The 14192-nt window shown below is 47.5% G+C and overlaps 1 protein-coding gene across 2 annotated transcripts in view; it reads right to left on the bottom strand.

The window, feature by feature from the left end:
- The window catches only part of ANKRD35 (ankyrin repeat domain 35), a 502129-nt gene that overhangs the window by 155229 nt on the left and 332708 nt on the right, over positions 1–14192 (bottom strand). For both annotated transcript variants that reach the window (XM_069652800.1, XM_069652801.1), the window contains exon 4: positions 919–983. In XM_069652800.1, coding sequence (XP_069508901.1) covers positions 919–983 — 65 coding nt within the window. The remainder of the gene's footprint in view (positions 1–918; positions 984–14192) is intronic.

Here is a 14192-nt window from a genome sequence, read left to right on the forward strand (position 1 = left end):
ACTTACCTCGCCACTCCACTGGTGGGCGGTAGAGCAGACGCCAGGCGGCGGTCATGCCCGTCACTATCTAAACTTACATCCTAGAGCTAGGTGGGCCCTGGGAGGCTGAGTTGGGGTGGCGAAAGCACTCGGAATGTCTCACAAATAAAAGACTTGGCTATTAAAAAGCACCTTTTGCTCTGGGAAACAGGCAGCTGGAGGGTATAAGAGCAGCACTCCAGATTGCTGGCCTAAATTTAAATGAACATGATGGATGCCTCATTTTAAATGTAATCAAAGCAGCTGGCTCCAAGGATCTTGGCTCACTGGAAATATGTGTGATGGCTTGGTCAATAGAGACTTATTTGAGCACAGCATTTTGTACATGCCCCAGAGCAGTTTGTTCTGGAAAGTGGGACCGAAATGAATGTGTTTCGTTTTCATAGACAAGCTGGGGCTGGTGTAATGAAGAAAAAAAGGGGCTGCAGTCTAGTCAAAATATCGGGAAGGTTTAACCTGCAGCAGACTGTCAGGTATTACCCAAATTGACCTTTTACAATTGACCTTCTGCACAATTGACCTTTATATTATTTTAGTTATTTTATATATGTATTGGGTTGGTTTTGGATTATAAATAATATAAGGGGATTGGATGGGGGGATGCAGGGGGTTTTGGATTGAGTGGGGAGATTGCGTGGGTTTTCTCCCCGCATATATGTCCTAATTGACCTTCAGAATTAGGCAAATTCTCCCAAGGTCAATTCTCCGGAGGTCAATTGTGAAAAGGTCAATTAGTATACAACCGACTGTCACACCAGCAGGCGATCAGCGGCAACATGTCTGAGTGAGAAGGTCTAGATTGCTAAGAGAGAGCAGCCTTGAACGGTCTGATAGAGCTTCCTGTGAACATTCCCATATTGTAAGTGAACGGTTGATTACCTGTAGCAGGAGCTTCACACACTCAGGGTGGCAGCCACCAGCAGACAAATGCAAGGCCGTGCATCCTGGGAAATAAAGACAAACATCAGTCACTGCATTTGAAATCACCCATCCCAACCCTGTGCGCTACATTTCCTGGACGGCCTAGAATGTACAGGCTCTGCTCCAGTACTGGCGCCATGGGCTGCCATAGGCAAGTTCTTCATTTGCAACATTTTGGTTAGGATTACGATGACGGCCTTAAGATCAAATGGCATGGAATTAAGCATTAATGACTAGATTGGAGGACGTACTAGGTCATCATGAAACAGCACCCAAGTTAATAAGCAGGTGCGGTGTCTAGGAGGATGGGGGTGACGATGGCAGGCCGAGGCAGCGAAGGGGCGGGGGGATTGACTTACGAAGCAGAGAAACCAGGCTGCTTGGAACACATGCACACACCTTAGGGTAAGGACTGCCTCGTCAGGCCATTGCAGGCTCTAGGATGTGACAACGGAAGGCGGGGAAGAGAGGCGAGAAGCTGAGCACTCAACTAGGGTCCTTGCAATGGAGGCATGCAGGTAATACCAGAGTACAGAGCAACCCAATTTGCTACCTGGCTTCTACCAGGAGATAAGTTTACTTAGCAACTACTACTTCTAGAACTGCATTCCACTGACTGAATACCAAAAAGCTCCGAAAGAGGCAATCCTTCATCATCAACTGCCCTTCATTATCATGCGATGTGATTGGTAGATGCAAAGAGGAGGATGTGGGGATGGTCAGCAGTGTAAACACCAGAAGTGAAATTGTGAGATGATGCATCTCCAAGCTCTCTGGCCCCCTCCTTCTGCTGTGGCATCGCCTTGCCTCCTCCTTCTTGTTCTTCCCAGCACCCCCCTGTGTCTGACCAGGCTGAGGATCATATGCAGCTTCACATTGAGCAGATTTCACCTGGTGCTCCTATCCCTGATCAGCCGAAGTCTACCCAGTGTAACATACATGGCATTCATTGATCAATTGCCACCTTGACTGGAACAATGGTCCATGAAAGTTCCATTAAAGATAATGATTTGTTATTTGTATAGCGCTTTTACCAAAGCACTTTACATAGAACATATTTACATACAATTCCATTAAAGGTTAGATACTATCCCTTAGTATTGCATTAAATACCTGTGGGAAGATTATTTGCTGTCACCAAAGTGCCATCATGTTCCTTCCTAGAGAAATACGGACTAATTAGGAGAGCATTCCTTGCCATGAATGGTCCATCCAAATGTTTAATGGTGTTCCTTAAATAAATATTGTTGGGAACTTGGAGGCTATGTCCCAGCACGGTTTACCCTTTCAATGTTGTATACTTTAGCATTAAGCACCTGTTTCAAGGGCTGGAACTAGTGCTCACAGTCCGGGGGCCCCGAGTTAAAGGCCCGAGCGAAGCTACGGGACGTTCACCCCCGTTCCAGCCCTTGGAACTGATGCTTAACGCTATTAGCACAGGCTGGAACGGAGCTCATTTAAAGCATTTTCTTTACGTGAACAGGTCGCCTCACCGTGTCCTGTTCACAGAGAGAAAATACTGTTGGCTGCCATGGATTGGGAAGGTGTGGCTCCGTATGGCACCCCATTTTCATGGTGGCCTCATGTAGTGGAAGCAGCAGCTCTGGTGGCGGAACTCACCGCTGCCACAATGAGGTAAGTGAGGAGAGGGTTTGAAAAAAAGGGTACGGACAGCGGGTTTGGGGGAGCTAGTGGGTGGGGGAACCAGCCACCAGGAGGCTTGGAACACAGGCTAGATCTGCAGTTTCAGCCCCTGTTCCTAGCCTCCCGATTGGCTGGCTCCCCCCACAGGGTGCTAATAGCCATTAAGGCCATTAAGGAAACGTTGCACCTATAGGTCATTCAAAGTTGCTTTTTTTTTGGAGTAATTTATTTTCAAAAGGATAACATCATAACAACATAAGTACAACAATTAAACATCAGGCAATAATCACAGCAAAACCAACTAACTATATACACCTGAACCCCACCCTCCAGGAGTCACATTACAATCAATAAAACAGGTCTAATACAATAAAAGGAATTTGCCCCAAATCTTATTAAATTGAAGTGGGAGAATGGAAGAAAAGGCTCCCACCAATCCCCTCTCTCCCTTGGCCTAGAGGATCACGGTCCAGGCACCCGCCACGAGAGGAGTTTACCCATCTACCAGACGACCAAATACCCTGGTACAAGAACATACGGATGTGCCCTCCCGCGTGCCCGCCGGCCTGCCATACCCTTGCCGACGCCTGCGGCATGGAGGGACTCGACTGAATCATCCAGCACTAACTCGATACATCGTTAGAGATGCCATGACGACCCAGCCAACGGCCAGAATACCCGTACAACATACACACTGGACACTCCCACACCAATCCACACGAAGAACATACTCAGTGCTATGACGTAAGTGACGGACACACCCACAGACGCGCATCTTTATTGTTTTTCACATAGGCTTCTCAAAATGCAGAAACGCAAGACGCACAATGAACTCATCTAAAAGCTTGCTCACGTTTCTCCTAAACCCATGCGCAATAATGAAAAGCATAACGAAGACACGATACTGGGGATAAAGCAATATGATACCATAACCTAAAGCGCTGTGTACCAAACGTCTCCGCCTATGCACCAGGCCCAAGTAGGCCGCAAGCAAGAGCTTCCATGAACATTGAATGAGCAAGAGTATAGTTGCTGACCCTGCAGAATGAGCCCGGCGATGACTGACAGTCAAGGGCACAATGTTGCAATCTCGTATGCCGCAAGCCGACGTCGAGGTCACACCTGCAATTAAAACCAGGCACACAGTGGAAAATACAATATTAATTGTGCAGAATTCTGCCACGACCACGGTCCCACCTCACGTGACCAAGCCAAACCTGACAGGGTGCCAGGCCCAGGCGGAGGGAGGCCCCTGAAAACCCCCGTTTCAAGACATAGACAGATACAATTAAGTGATTCAATGGACATCTGCGGCGGTGGGAGTAGTTGGCCTTCAGGCATACCAATAAATCTTCACGTTGTCTGCACATAACCATAGTGAAACATTGTTGCAAATGACAGGTGCACCGCGAGCTGGGAACAACGATGGTCCCAGACTGGGGGGCTCGTGCGTGGACCAATTAGAACATGGGCTCTTATCACTGACGCCAGTAACATTGACCAATCCCCAGGGATCTTCATGTAACACTTTTCATTTATCAATTTGAAGGGACAACCCAATTATACCACCTGACTAACCCTCAACTACTAACAATGCTCTCTATTCGTATGCTATACTAACCCTACCACTCGAGGAACCAATCCAGAGTGGCGATAGGTTTTTTTTGCTAACTTTCCAAGGTGACGCAGTTAGCGCGTCATACTAAGGTAAAAAGGGCCAGCGAGCCCATGATGAAGAGAGAGAGTCAGGACGGACGCGTACGTTCCTTGACCCATCCCTGCCGTTTGTCCAATAAACAGCAGAACCACCTTGCTTCTTGCGTGTGCCTCATACTCATTTTTGGGATACACGGGAGGAGTTGGGGCCTCCCTGCCCGGAGGTCCGCGGACGGCTCAGCCGACCCCGGGAGAATTTCCCCCCGACAAGTTGGAGGCACTGCTGAGATCTGTTCAAGATCTGCTTTTATTTTATTTTTCCGAGTGGTCCCGTTGCGGGGAGGCCCGGCGGCGCGGCCCCCTCTGCCGCTGCCCCCTTTTGAGGACTACAGGACCATCGTGGAACTGCGAGAAGACCGGACAGCGCAATCCGGATATTGGCCTTTGGGAGCCGGTTGAGAAGTATCCCGCCCGCGGTTGGCGAGTGTCCAGACGTGGTCCAGACGAGGGGAGGTGGCGAGCCGCTTGGAGGGGTGCACGCAGTCTAGCAGCCCCGCGTCAAGAGAACTTGGTGAGTATGCCACGCACAACAAGCAATGTGAAATTGTGAGGGAGGGGGGAGGAATTGAATGAGGGAGGCGGGAGGTGTTGCAAAGGTGCGCGACAAAGGTTTGGCAAATTAGTGTTGGTAATGAATGAATGGTAGCCGGACAAGTGCGAGAGCAGTCCGCTACGATTACGGGAGAGAAGGGGGCGGAGCACGGAAACATCACGTGCGGCCGCTCGGAGACACTGATTGGCCTAGGTTGCGACCACGTGTAAGGGTGTGTGTGCGTGCGCGGTTTCCTACGATTTGGCGATTATTGATCAATGAGTAGATGAGGATCCCTATTGATCGAGCAGGAAACTCGATAGATAGATGACGTTTCCCTGTAGGTGGTAGCTAGCTGGTTGCCCAATACGGAAGATAATTGGCTGGTTAAGCCCTCCTGTCGAGGGGCGTATCACACGCGAGGCGACGCAGCGTGCGCAGTCCGATTATATTGCTGATTACCTTGTTCCAGGCGTGACAGGAAGACAGCTGTGGGGTTAACGGGGGTGGATTGCAAATATAGTTTGAACTTTTGAAGAACTTACTAATAGGTTAAAGAAATCGGTGACGTCACCAGTAGGGTTTTCATAGGATATCTCGAGAACAAGGCATCTTTATTTCTGAAAGTGGAGGAGAAGAAAGTTGTGGTAGGGGAGTGGAAACGAAGGTAAACGGTAGTCGGGGGGGAAGGCGGAAACGGAGACGTGGCTGCGCACGAAGAACGCCGGCCACGGCAAGTGTAAAGGAGGGAGGTGGAGCAAGTGGAAGTGGGGTGGGTTTATAAGAACGTAATAAGGGGCACGCAGCCGCAGGGGGCTACGTGCGCCTCGGCCGCAGGGGGCCGCAAAGGTGGAAAGAAAGAAAAGAACATACAAACGTGAATGCCATATTTTACGTTATTGGATTATCACAAGTCCCCAAAAATTACGGGGCCAGGTAAGAGGCTGTACATTATAAACTGTCAGTAAGATAACGGCTACCAAATAGGGGAAGGACAACAGTAAAGAGCTACCATGTCATACTGGGCAGGATTGGGAGGGTGGGGGAACACCCTCACTACCCCATTACAACACATATGTAAAACATTATCGCCCCATAGGGAGAAACTGATCAAGTATAGCATTGAATGGACACAGGGGACGGACAACAAAATGACGACACCATGGCCGCCTAATGGTAGTTTCGATCCATATACCCAACATTCGCTACTGGCCTATCTGCATAACACATACAAAGGGAAGAAGTTGACACACCACGTGGAGGTGTTTAACTTATGGAGAATGTTCCAAGGGTCCCGACCAGGACCAAACGGAATGTTTAGTATGGGTGGAACAACGGAGGAAGAGAAGATTAAAGAGGGAGGAGAGAATGGGGACAAGGAGAGTGAAAGCCCACAGAACACGGGGAATGGAGAAGAGGGAGAGAAGAGTAACAACATAAAAGAAAAGGAAATAAAAAAGGAACAGAGCGACAATATACCCCTAGCGAAGATAGTGAAAAAGGAGGAAGGGGGGTTATATCCTTTAACAGAACTACGAGACATGGTTCAATTAAGGGCAGCTGAGGGGTACTCGAACCCGGCATACAGCCCGCCACCATATACAGCCACCATATACAGCCACAGGTAACCACACAGAAAGGGAGGATGAGTTGGACAGAATGAGGGAACGAACTGAGGAGAAAAGGAGAGAAGCAGAAAGGGCGAAGGCAGTAGCAGAAAGGGTATCGAGAGCAGCACTGCGTGAAAAGAAAAGGAAAGAAGAAGAGAAAGAAAAGGAGGTGGAAATATGGAGAAGAGGATTACTATCAGAAACGACAAGGAAATATGAAGAAAGAAGGATGATAGAAGGTATATTAGAGCAGGAAAGAGCGAAATGGGAAAAGAAGAAAGAAGAAAGGATAATGAAAAAGATGAGTATTGAAGTAATGGACGAATTGAAAAGGAAAAGAGAGGAATTTGATAGAGAAATAGCGGAGAAAAATGAAGGGGAAAGATGAACGGGGGGGTGAAGTAAGGAGGTATGTATACGGAGACACAGAAGTAGCAACAACCTCAGCACAAAGGGGAGCAATTGGCAATGAAGACAAGGGAGAAACGGATCTAATAGATTTAAGAACAGCGACAATTAAGGGGGAAAAGATAGATTTGGGGTTGCGATTAATGGAGGACTTTTGCAGTGAGGAAGGAGAAGGGATAGAAAAGGAAGGGAGAGACAGTGAAAGGGAAAGCTTAGAGAAATTATACATCACCCGGACAAACGGAGAATCCCCATGGATCTGCAGGAGAAAGGAAGAACTGGAGGGAAGTGAGGAGGAAGAGCAAGGAATAGCGGAAAGGCAGACACGCACAGCCACACAGTCACCATCCCGTCCCACATGCTCCACTACCTCACGTTCATTACGTGCAACATATCAATCTAAACTAGCGCCCTTCTCACACGAACTAACACCCTATGCAGGCAGGCTTAGAGACCTCCCTGGACGCAGGCAGGAAGTACGAATACACACGCCCACATCAAACAAAGGAAATGGCAAAAGAAAGGGAAGAGATGGAGGAGAAACAGTTATGGACGCCATTGACGATGTAGAGGATAGGGAAGAAGAGGAGGGGTGTACGGATTCGATTGTGTGGGACCCAAAGGGACAACAAGGACACAATCTAATGCCACTTTTGGAAAAGGGAGGGGTTAGACCACAATACGTCCCCTGGAAGCATGCAGACAAGGAAAATATAAAGTGCAGGCTCCCATCATTAAGTGGAGGTGCGGGAAAATGGATATATGAAATGGAAAAACACACTGCAGGACAGAAATTGGCAGTGGGGGATGTAAAGGGCCTTTTAATATCAATATTAGGGGATGCAGCAGATGATATCTGGAAGAGAGCAGGCTTCCCCGGGGTCACAATAATAAACACATCACACGATGGGACGCCATTCGCAAATTGCAGACATGCTTTATGGCAGGCACTGAGGGTACAGTACCCGGACACATCAGACATAGGAGCAATTACGTCACGCAAGATGCGTGAAAACGAAGATCCTGTTGATTATATCCAGGAAATTCAAGAGAAGTGGCATATGGAAACTAGAGAACAATGGGACAAGACACCAGCAATATTCTATCATATACTAGTACAAGGGCTCCCAGAAGCAGTCCAGAAACAACTGAAGAAAGTAGTGGGGATGGAAGCAAAAGCATGGCCAGAAATACAACTGACAATAGTGCATCATTGTAGGACATGGCAAGAAAAAATGAAGCAAAAGGAAGACGATAGGAAAACGGAAGAGGCTAAATTAGTACAGAAAAAACTTACTAAATATACAATGGAAGGCGCACTAATAACTACACCTGCAACAATGACTCAAAACACCGCACAAGTAGTAGCTGCACAAGATCCCTCACAAATACAATCATCACAGACTAACACAACAGCTGCCGCCACTCAACCCATACACGACTAACATGGGAGGAGGATACTCAACGCCAGGAGCTGGGTATTATAATTACAACAGGGGAAGGGGAGGAATAATGAGGGGGAGAGGATACGGATATAGCACACAACAGCAGGGGGGAGGATTTCGAAATGTCTACCCCTCCGTGCAACCAGTATACCAGGACAACCCAGGAAGCTTTCCATGGCAGAACAGGGAACCACCGGTGTGTTGGATTTGTGGATTGGTAGGGCACATGTCACGCACGTGTAGAGTGAGACCGGGCACACCATCATGGATCGAACAGCGACAACAAGGGCCCACACAGGAACAGCAGGGCATCCAGCAACAGCAGATATTACAACGGGGAAATGGGCAGTAACACAACAACAGCCACAGACATATTCGCTGCCACAACAACAGGTAGCAGTGACACAACAACCCCAAGTACAACAAGCACAGCAACCTGCCCAAATCCAAGACCATAACATAACCTCTACCAATACACAACTACAGCAAACACAACTGGGAAGGGCGACGGTCCTGGGACACAACCCTTACACAGGAAGTGGTCAATCATCATACCCTCAGTAAGACAGCCCACAGACGGCCTTGGTGTGTCCCATCCTGTAGGTAACACCGAATAGTGCGGAGGAACCACGCATAGAGGTAACGATAGGTGACAAAAGATTATCATTCCTTGTTGACACGGGAGCGACCCGGTCTTGCATAAGGGAAGGTAAATTTAAGATGTCAGGCGAAGCCATGAACACCCAAGGATTTTCTGGGGCTAGGGGATTGGTTCCCTTTACTGATAACATTCCCTTATCGATTGGGGAGTATGACATGTCAGCACCGCTTTTATATTCTAGGGCCTCACCAGTAAACATACTGGGGAGAGACATAATGAGCAGGTTAAATATGACGATCTCCTTTACGGAGGACGGCATAGTTTGCTCCACTCCAGGAATTAACATGCTCACTGCACGACAAATTATGCAAGCATACTGTGGACAGACAGTGATTAGGGCTGAGCCAGTAGATGGTGAACTGTTCCAGTACGGGACAGACATGGCATTTGCATGGATGCCAGGAATTGAAGGAAAGATCTGGAGGAGGCCAGCAGCCTATTTGTTTAGACCAGAAACACCAGCCAACGAACCAGAAGGAAAGGTGATTGCAGTGAACATAGCATTATAGCAACTGCTGATTACATTGCAGTACACGCCCATGACGGAGAAGGGAGAGCATGGAGGGCAGTGATAGCACTGACAGAGGGATGTAGACTCACCCAGGTGTCAGATGAGGAGCTCTTCTCAGAAGAAAAGGAAGAAGGTGAAATGGTGTTTATGATGAGTGTAGAAATATGGCTTAGAGTGACGTACAAACAAGTGGCACAGAAAATTGCAATGGCACTTGAAGCACCCACATCCACCCCAGCTCCCTTCTTTGAGGAGGATATGGCAAAGGTACCGACATCATTATGGACTACTAGTCCCTATGACGTGGGGTGTATAAAAAGTATAGGGGGAGTAAGAATAAAATTGAAAAAAGGTGCAATACTCCCCAGTGTGAAACAGTACCCACTATCAAAAGAGGCAGATGAGGGCACATATGAAACAATAACGGCCCTTATAAATAGTGGCATATTGGTACCATCAGAATCACCATGTAACACAGCTGTATACCCAGTGCGCAAAGCTAAAGGGGGGTCTTGGTGCTTCATACAGGACCTCAGGCCCTTGAACAACATAGTGGAAGCAGAGTATCCCATAGCAGCGAACCCGGCCACAATATTGTGCGGCATTCCAGCAGAGGCATCACGATTTACAGTGATAGACCTAAAAAATGCCTTTTTCTCAATACCCCTGCACCCAGATTCACAAGATCTGACAAGCTTCACGTACAGGAACACAAAGTGTAAACACACCAGATTGCCACAAGGCTACTGCGAGTCACCCTCAATCTTCAACAGGGTAATACAGATGGATCTGGGTAACATTGAAGTGGAAAGCACAGTGTTGCAGTACGTTGATGATATAATAATTTTAGCGAAAGAAGATGTAGAGAGGACTCATTGAAGATGCTGACGGTATTGGCTGAAAAGGGTTACAAAGTAGACAAGGAGAAGTTACAGTACTGTCAGGAACAGGTACTTTACATTGGTCAGCTCATATCTCAATACGGGAGAAAGATTGCACCACAAAGAGCGCAGGCTATTTCAAAAACGCCGCCGCCCCACACAGTGAGGGAACTGCAGCAGTTCCTGGGATTGTGCAACTACTGTAGAGCCTGGGTATTTGATTACAGCTCATACATAAGACCCCTACTTGAGTCATTAAAAGAAGCTAACAAAGGGGAGAGAAAGTTGGGGTGGACAATGGAAATGAAAGAGGCGTTTGACAAACTGAAAGATGCAATATCAACTGCTCCGGTGCTGGCCACCCCTGATTATGAACAACAATTTTTTATATTTTCACATTGCGACTCAGCAGTAATGAAAGCAGTGTTGGCTCAAAAAACAAGCATGGGCTACAAACCAGTAGCATTTTACAGTGGTCACTTGGATCCTGTGATGTTGGGACATTTCCCTTGCGAACAAGGTCTCGCCGCAGCTGCCTTTGCGGTAGAAAAAGCATCAACAATCACAATGGGGTGCTCAACCACACTATTTGTGGAAGATGCACTATTTGCGATATTGAACAAGCCTAAATCCACACTCACCACGCAGAGGGCGTCAGGTTATGAGATCATCCTATCTAGACCAGAACTATCAATTGTTAGATGCAGCACGGTTAACCCTGCAAGGTTTATAGCAGAAGTAATTGAGGAAGGAGATTATGCACACGATTGTACGCAGACTACCGAAATGTACTCGTGTACTAGAAAGGTTGAAGAGAACGCACTAGATGGAGGTGAGCTCTTGTTCATTGATGGGTCCTCAACGATAGACCAAAGTGATGGGATAAGGAGAACTGGGGCAGCAGTGGTAAAAATGACAGAGGAACCGGTGTGTGTGTGTGGCGATGAAATGTGTACAATTACCACAGCATTACTCTGCTCAAGCAGCCGAATTGGTTGCACTGATCTTTGCGTTGAAGGAAAGTTTCGACAAACGAGTGACTATATATTGTGACAGCGCATATGTCACGTCTACTGTCCACTCCGGACTATGTCCAAATGGAGGAGAAGAGGGTTTAGGAGAGCTGACGGCACCCCAGTGCAACATGCTCTCTTGTTGGCTGAACTAATTGAAGTAATAAATGACCCCCAAGAATTAGCTTTAGTAAAATGTACCGCACACACCAATGGAGAAGATCATATCTCAAAAGGGAATGCAGCAGCTGACGCACATGCGAAGTATGCTGCATATTTTGGTGAGATATGGAACCCCCCAGAGTCAGAGAGAGGGAGAGGGAGGGGAATAGCTAAGGAGATGTTGATAAGAGAAGGATACACCCATCTCCCAGCCACACAGATAACGGAGCTACAAGCGGCTGCACCAATGGCAGAAAAAGAAATATGGGTAAGAAGAGGATGTACAATGTCACCAACGGACGCACTATGGCGCCAGGGTAACACTGGAAAGATGGTAATGCCATTGGCACTATTGAACACCGCCCTGAGCCAACTCCACCACCCAGCCCACACAGGCAAGGAAGTTATCGCAGCACGAATTAGGGAAGATTGGTTCTGTCCCGAGTTAGATTCCCATGTGACGAATTTTATCAGCAATTGTCTCACATGTCAACAGTTCACGGCCGGTCACACGCTAAAGGTGATAAAAGGCACTATACCCCGGCCTGAGGGACCCTTCCTGCACATCCATATTGACTATGTTGATATGATCAACGTATGTCAAGGAAATAGGTATATGATTGTAGTAGTATGCCCATTCTCCAGGTGGATTGAGGCAGGACCCTGCTCACACCCAGATGCATTCAGAGCAGCTAAATTTCTAGTGAGGGAGGTTTTCCCCAGGTGGGGAGTGTGCGAGGTACTGCGGTCAGACAATGGTCCGCATTTCGCTAATGAAATGTTCCAACACATCACATCCTTCCTGAATATCAAGCATACATTTGCCTGCGCATATCACCCGCAGGCCAACGGTATATGCGAACGCCTGAATGGCCTACTGAAGGAGGCAATTGCAAAGATACAGCAGACAACAAAGAAAAGTTGGTTGTATTGCCTTCCGCTAGCCCTATTTGAGCTAAGGAACAGACCAGGCTCCGATCATCACCTCACCCCTTACGAGGTGTAGACCGGACGACAAATGCGCCTTCCTCTGACGCCTTCATCAAGAGCATTCACAGACTATGAAAATACAGCAATTGTTCTTGGTGATGAAATGTACCAATATGTGTCTTCCTTGATTACTAGTGTGGTGTTTGTGTCTCAACAGCTCGAGCGCACGCGGGGCGGGTATAAGAGTGATCAACAAGAAGACGCGGATAAAGAATTGGAAAAAGGAAAACTGTGCAAAATTGCTAAAGGTGACCACGTACTACTCCGCAACTTCAACAGAAAGTGGAACAGCCCACGCTTCACTGGCCCCCACCTGGTAGAGGAAGTATCAACAAGAGCAGTAAAGCTACAGGACAAACGTGCCTGGAATCATCTACACGACGTAAAGATCTGCAAACTCCAGACCCGCCCTAGCGTCACCGACAGGGCCATTGGAAGAACAGCAACAGCGTCTCCCACGGAGGAAGAGACTTTTACCACAGCTAACGACCCAAGTGTCCCCCTACCCTACCACCCCCCTGATTCCCCAGAGACAACTACTGGCATAGAGAAGAGTAATTCCCACACCGCCCACCCCATGGTCACACGATCAAAGAGTAAAGTGACTTCCGCCAATTGAGCCCTAAGCCCCCTACCCGAATAACCCAACTGAAGGACACTTGAAGGACATTGTTTTGCACATATACACATGTAAACACTTGAATGTTCTCTCTTCTTTTTTCTCTCGCACATGCAGGTACCGTGTATTATTGTACTGCCAAGAATATAAATAACTAACAAGATTCACTGCCCAGGAGTAGATGCTACCCTCAGACGATAACTACCCTGAAGAATTATCACACCAATTTGTCCATCACATAAAAAGGCCAAAGTACCTAAAAAGAAGGAGGGTACGTGTATACTACACGGCATTTCTCTTGGCCATAGAACAATCAATGCCCCATCTCCACCCTTACTTGCCTGTCCTAAGAGATAGATCACTTAGATTGGCGTGGGAACAGCTCTTCGCCTGGGCACTGAACGACTACCAGATAGGGAGAGCTTGAAAACAACTAACACTAATAACGAGCATATTGAGAATTTTCAGGCGGGCAACTTTAACGTCGCAAGAATTAGCTGCCGGACTGCAGCAAGGTAAGACCAAAATGCCGGTGAGATTAGCATCTGTAATAAAAATGATAGGGATCTTGATGATCACCAGGTTCTTGGCTGCCTCTGTATGGCAGAACAGTTGCGCTATCAATATTTTGGCTGTTCCCAAATCTAATATACCCCCACCCCCGGCTGCAACAGGAGTGACGTCAGGTGGTACTAGCAAAATCCCACACAAGGTAAATAGAGTTAAACGCAGCACATACTCAGACCGTAAAGGTATTGACAACTACATACAAGATTCAGCACACGTCTCGAATAACATGTGGTACCAACACATGACCCAAATAGGTAAGCAGACAACGGAAGACAGCTGCTATGTCTGCTCATTGATCCCATACGCCATGAGCGCTTCCAGAACTTTCGTTGCCATGGAAATTGATGAAAAAACAGCACAATGTATAATATACTTGACACTGTTCCAAACGAAAGGGAGATTCCAAGGGAACACGGTGCACCTGGTATGGAAAACACGAGACACATACCCGTACGAAAACAATTTCCTCA

The sequence above is a fragment of the Ambystoma mexicanum genome, chromosome 1p, assembly GCF_040938575.1.
Source record: "Ambystoma mexicanum isolate Mex_15411 chromosome 1p, UKY_AmexF1_1, whole genome shotgun sequence".
NCBI lineage: Eukaryota > Metazoa > Chordata > Amphibia > Caudata > Ambystomatidae > Ambystoma > Ambystoma mexicanum.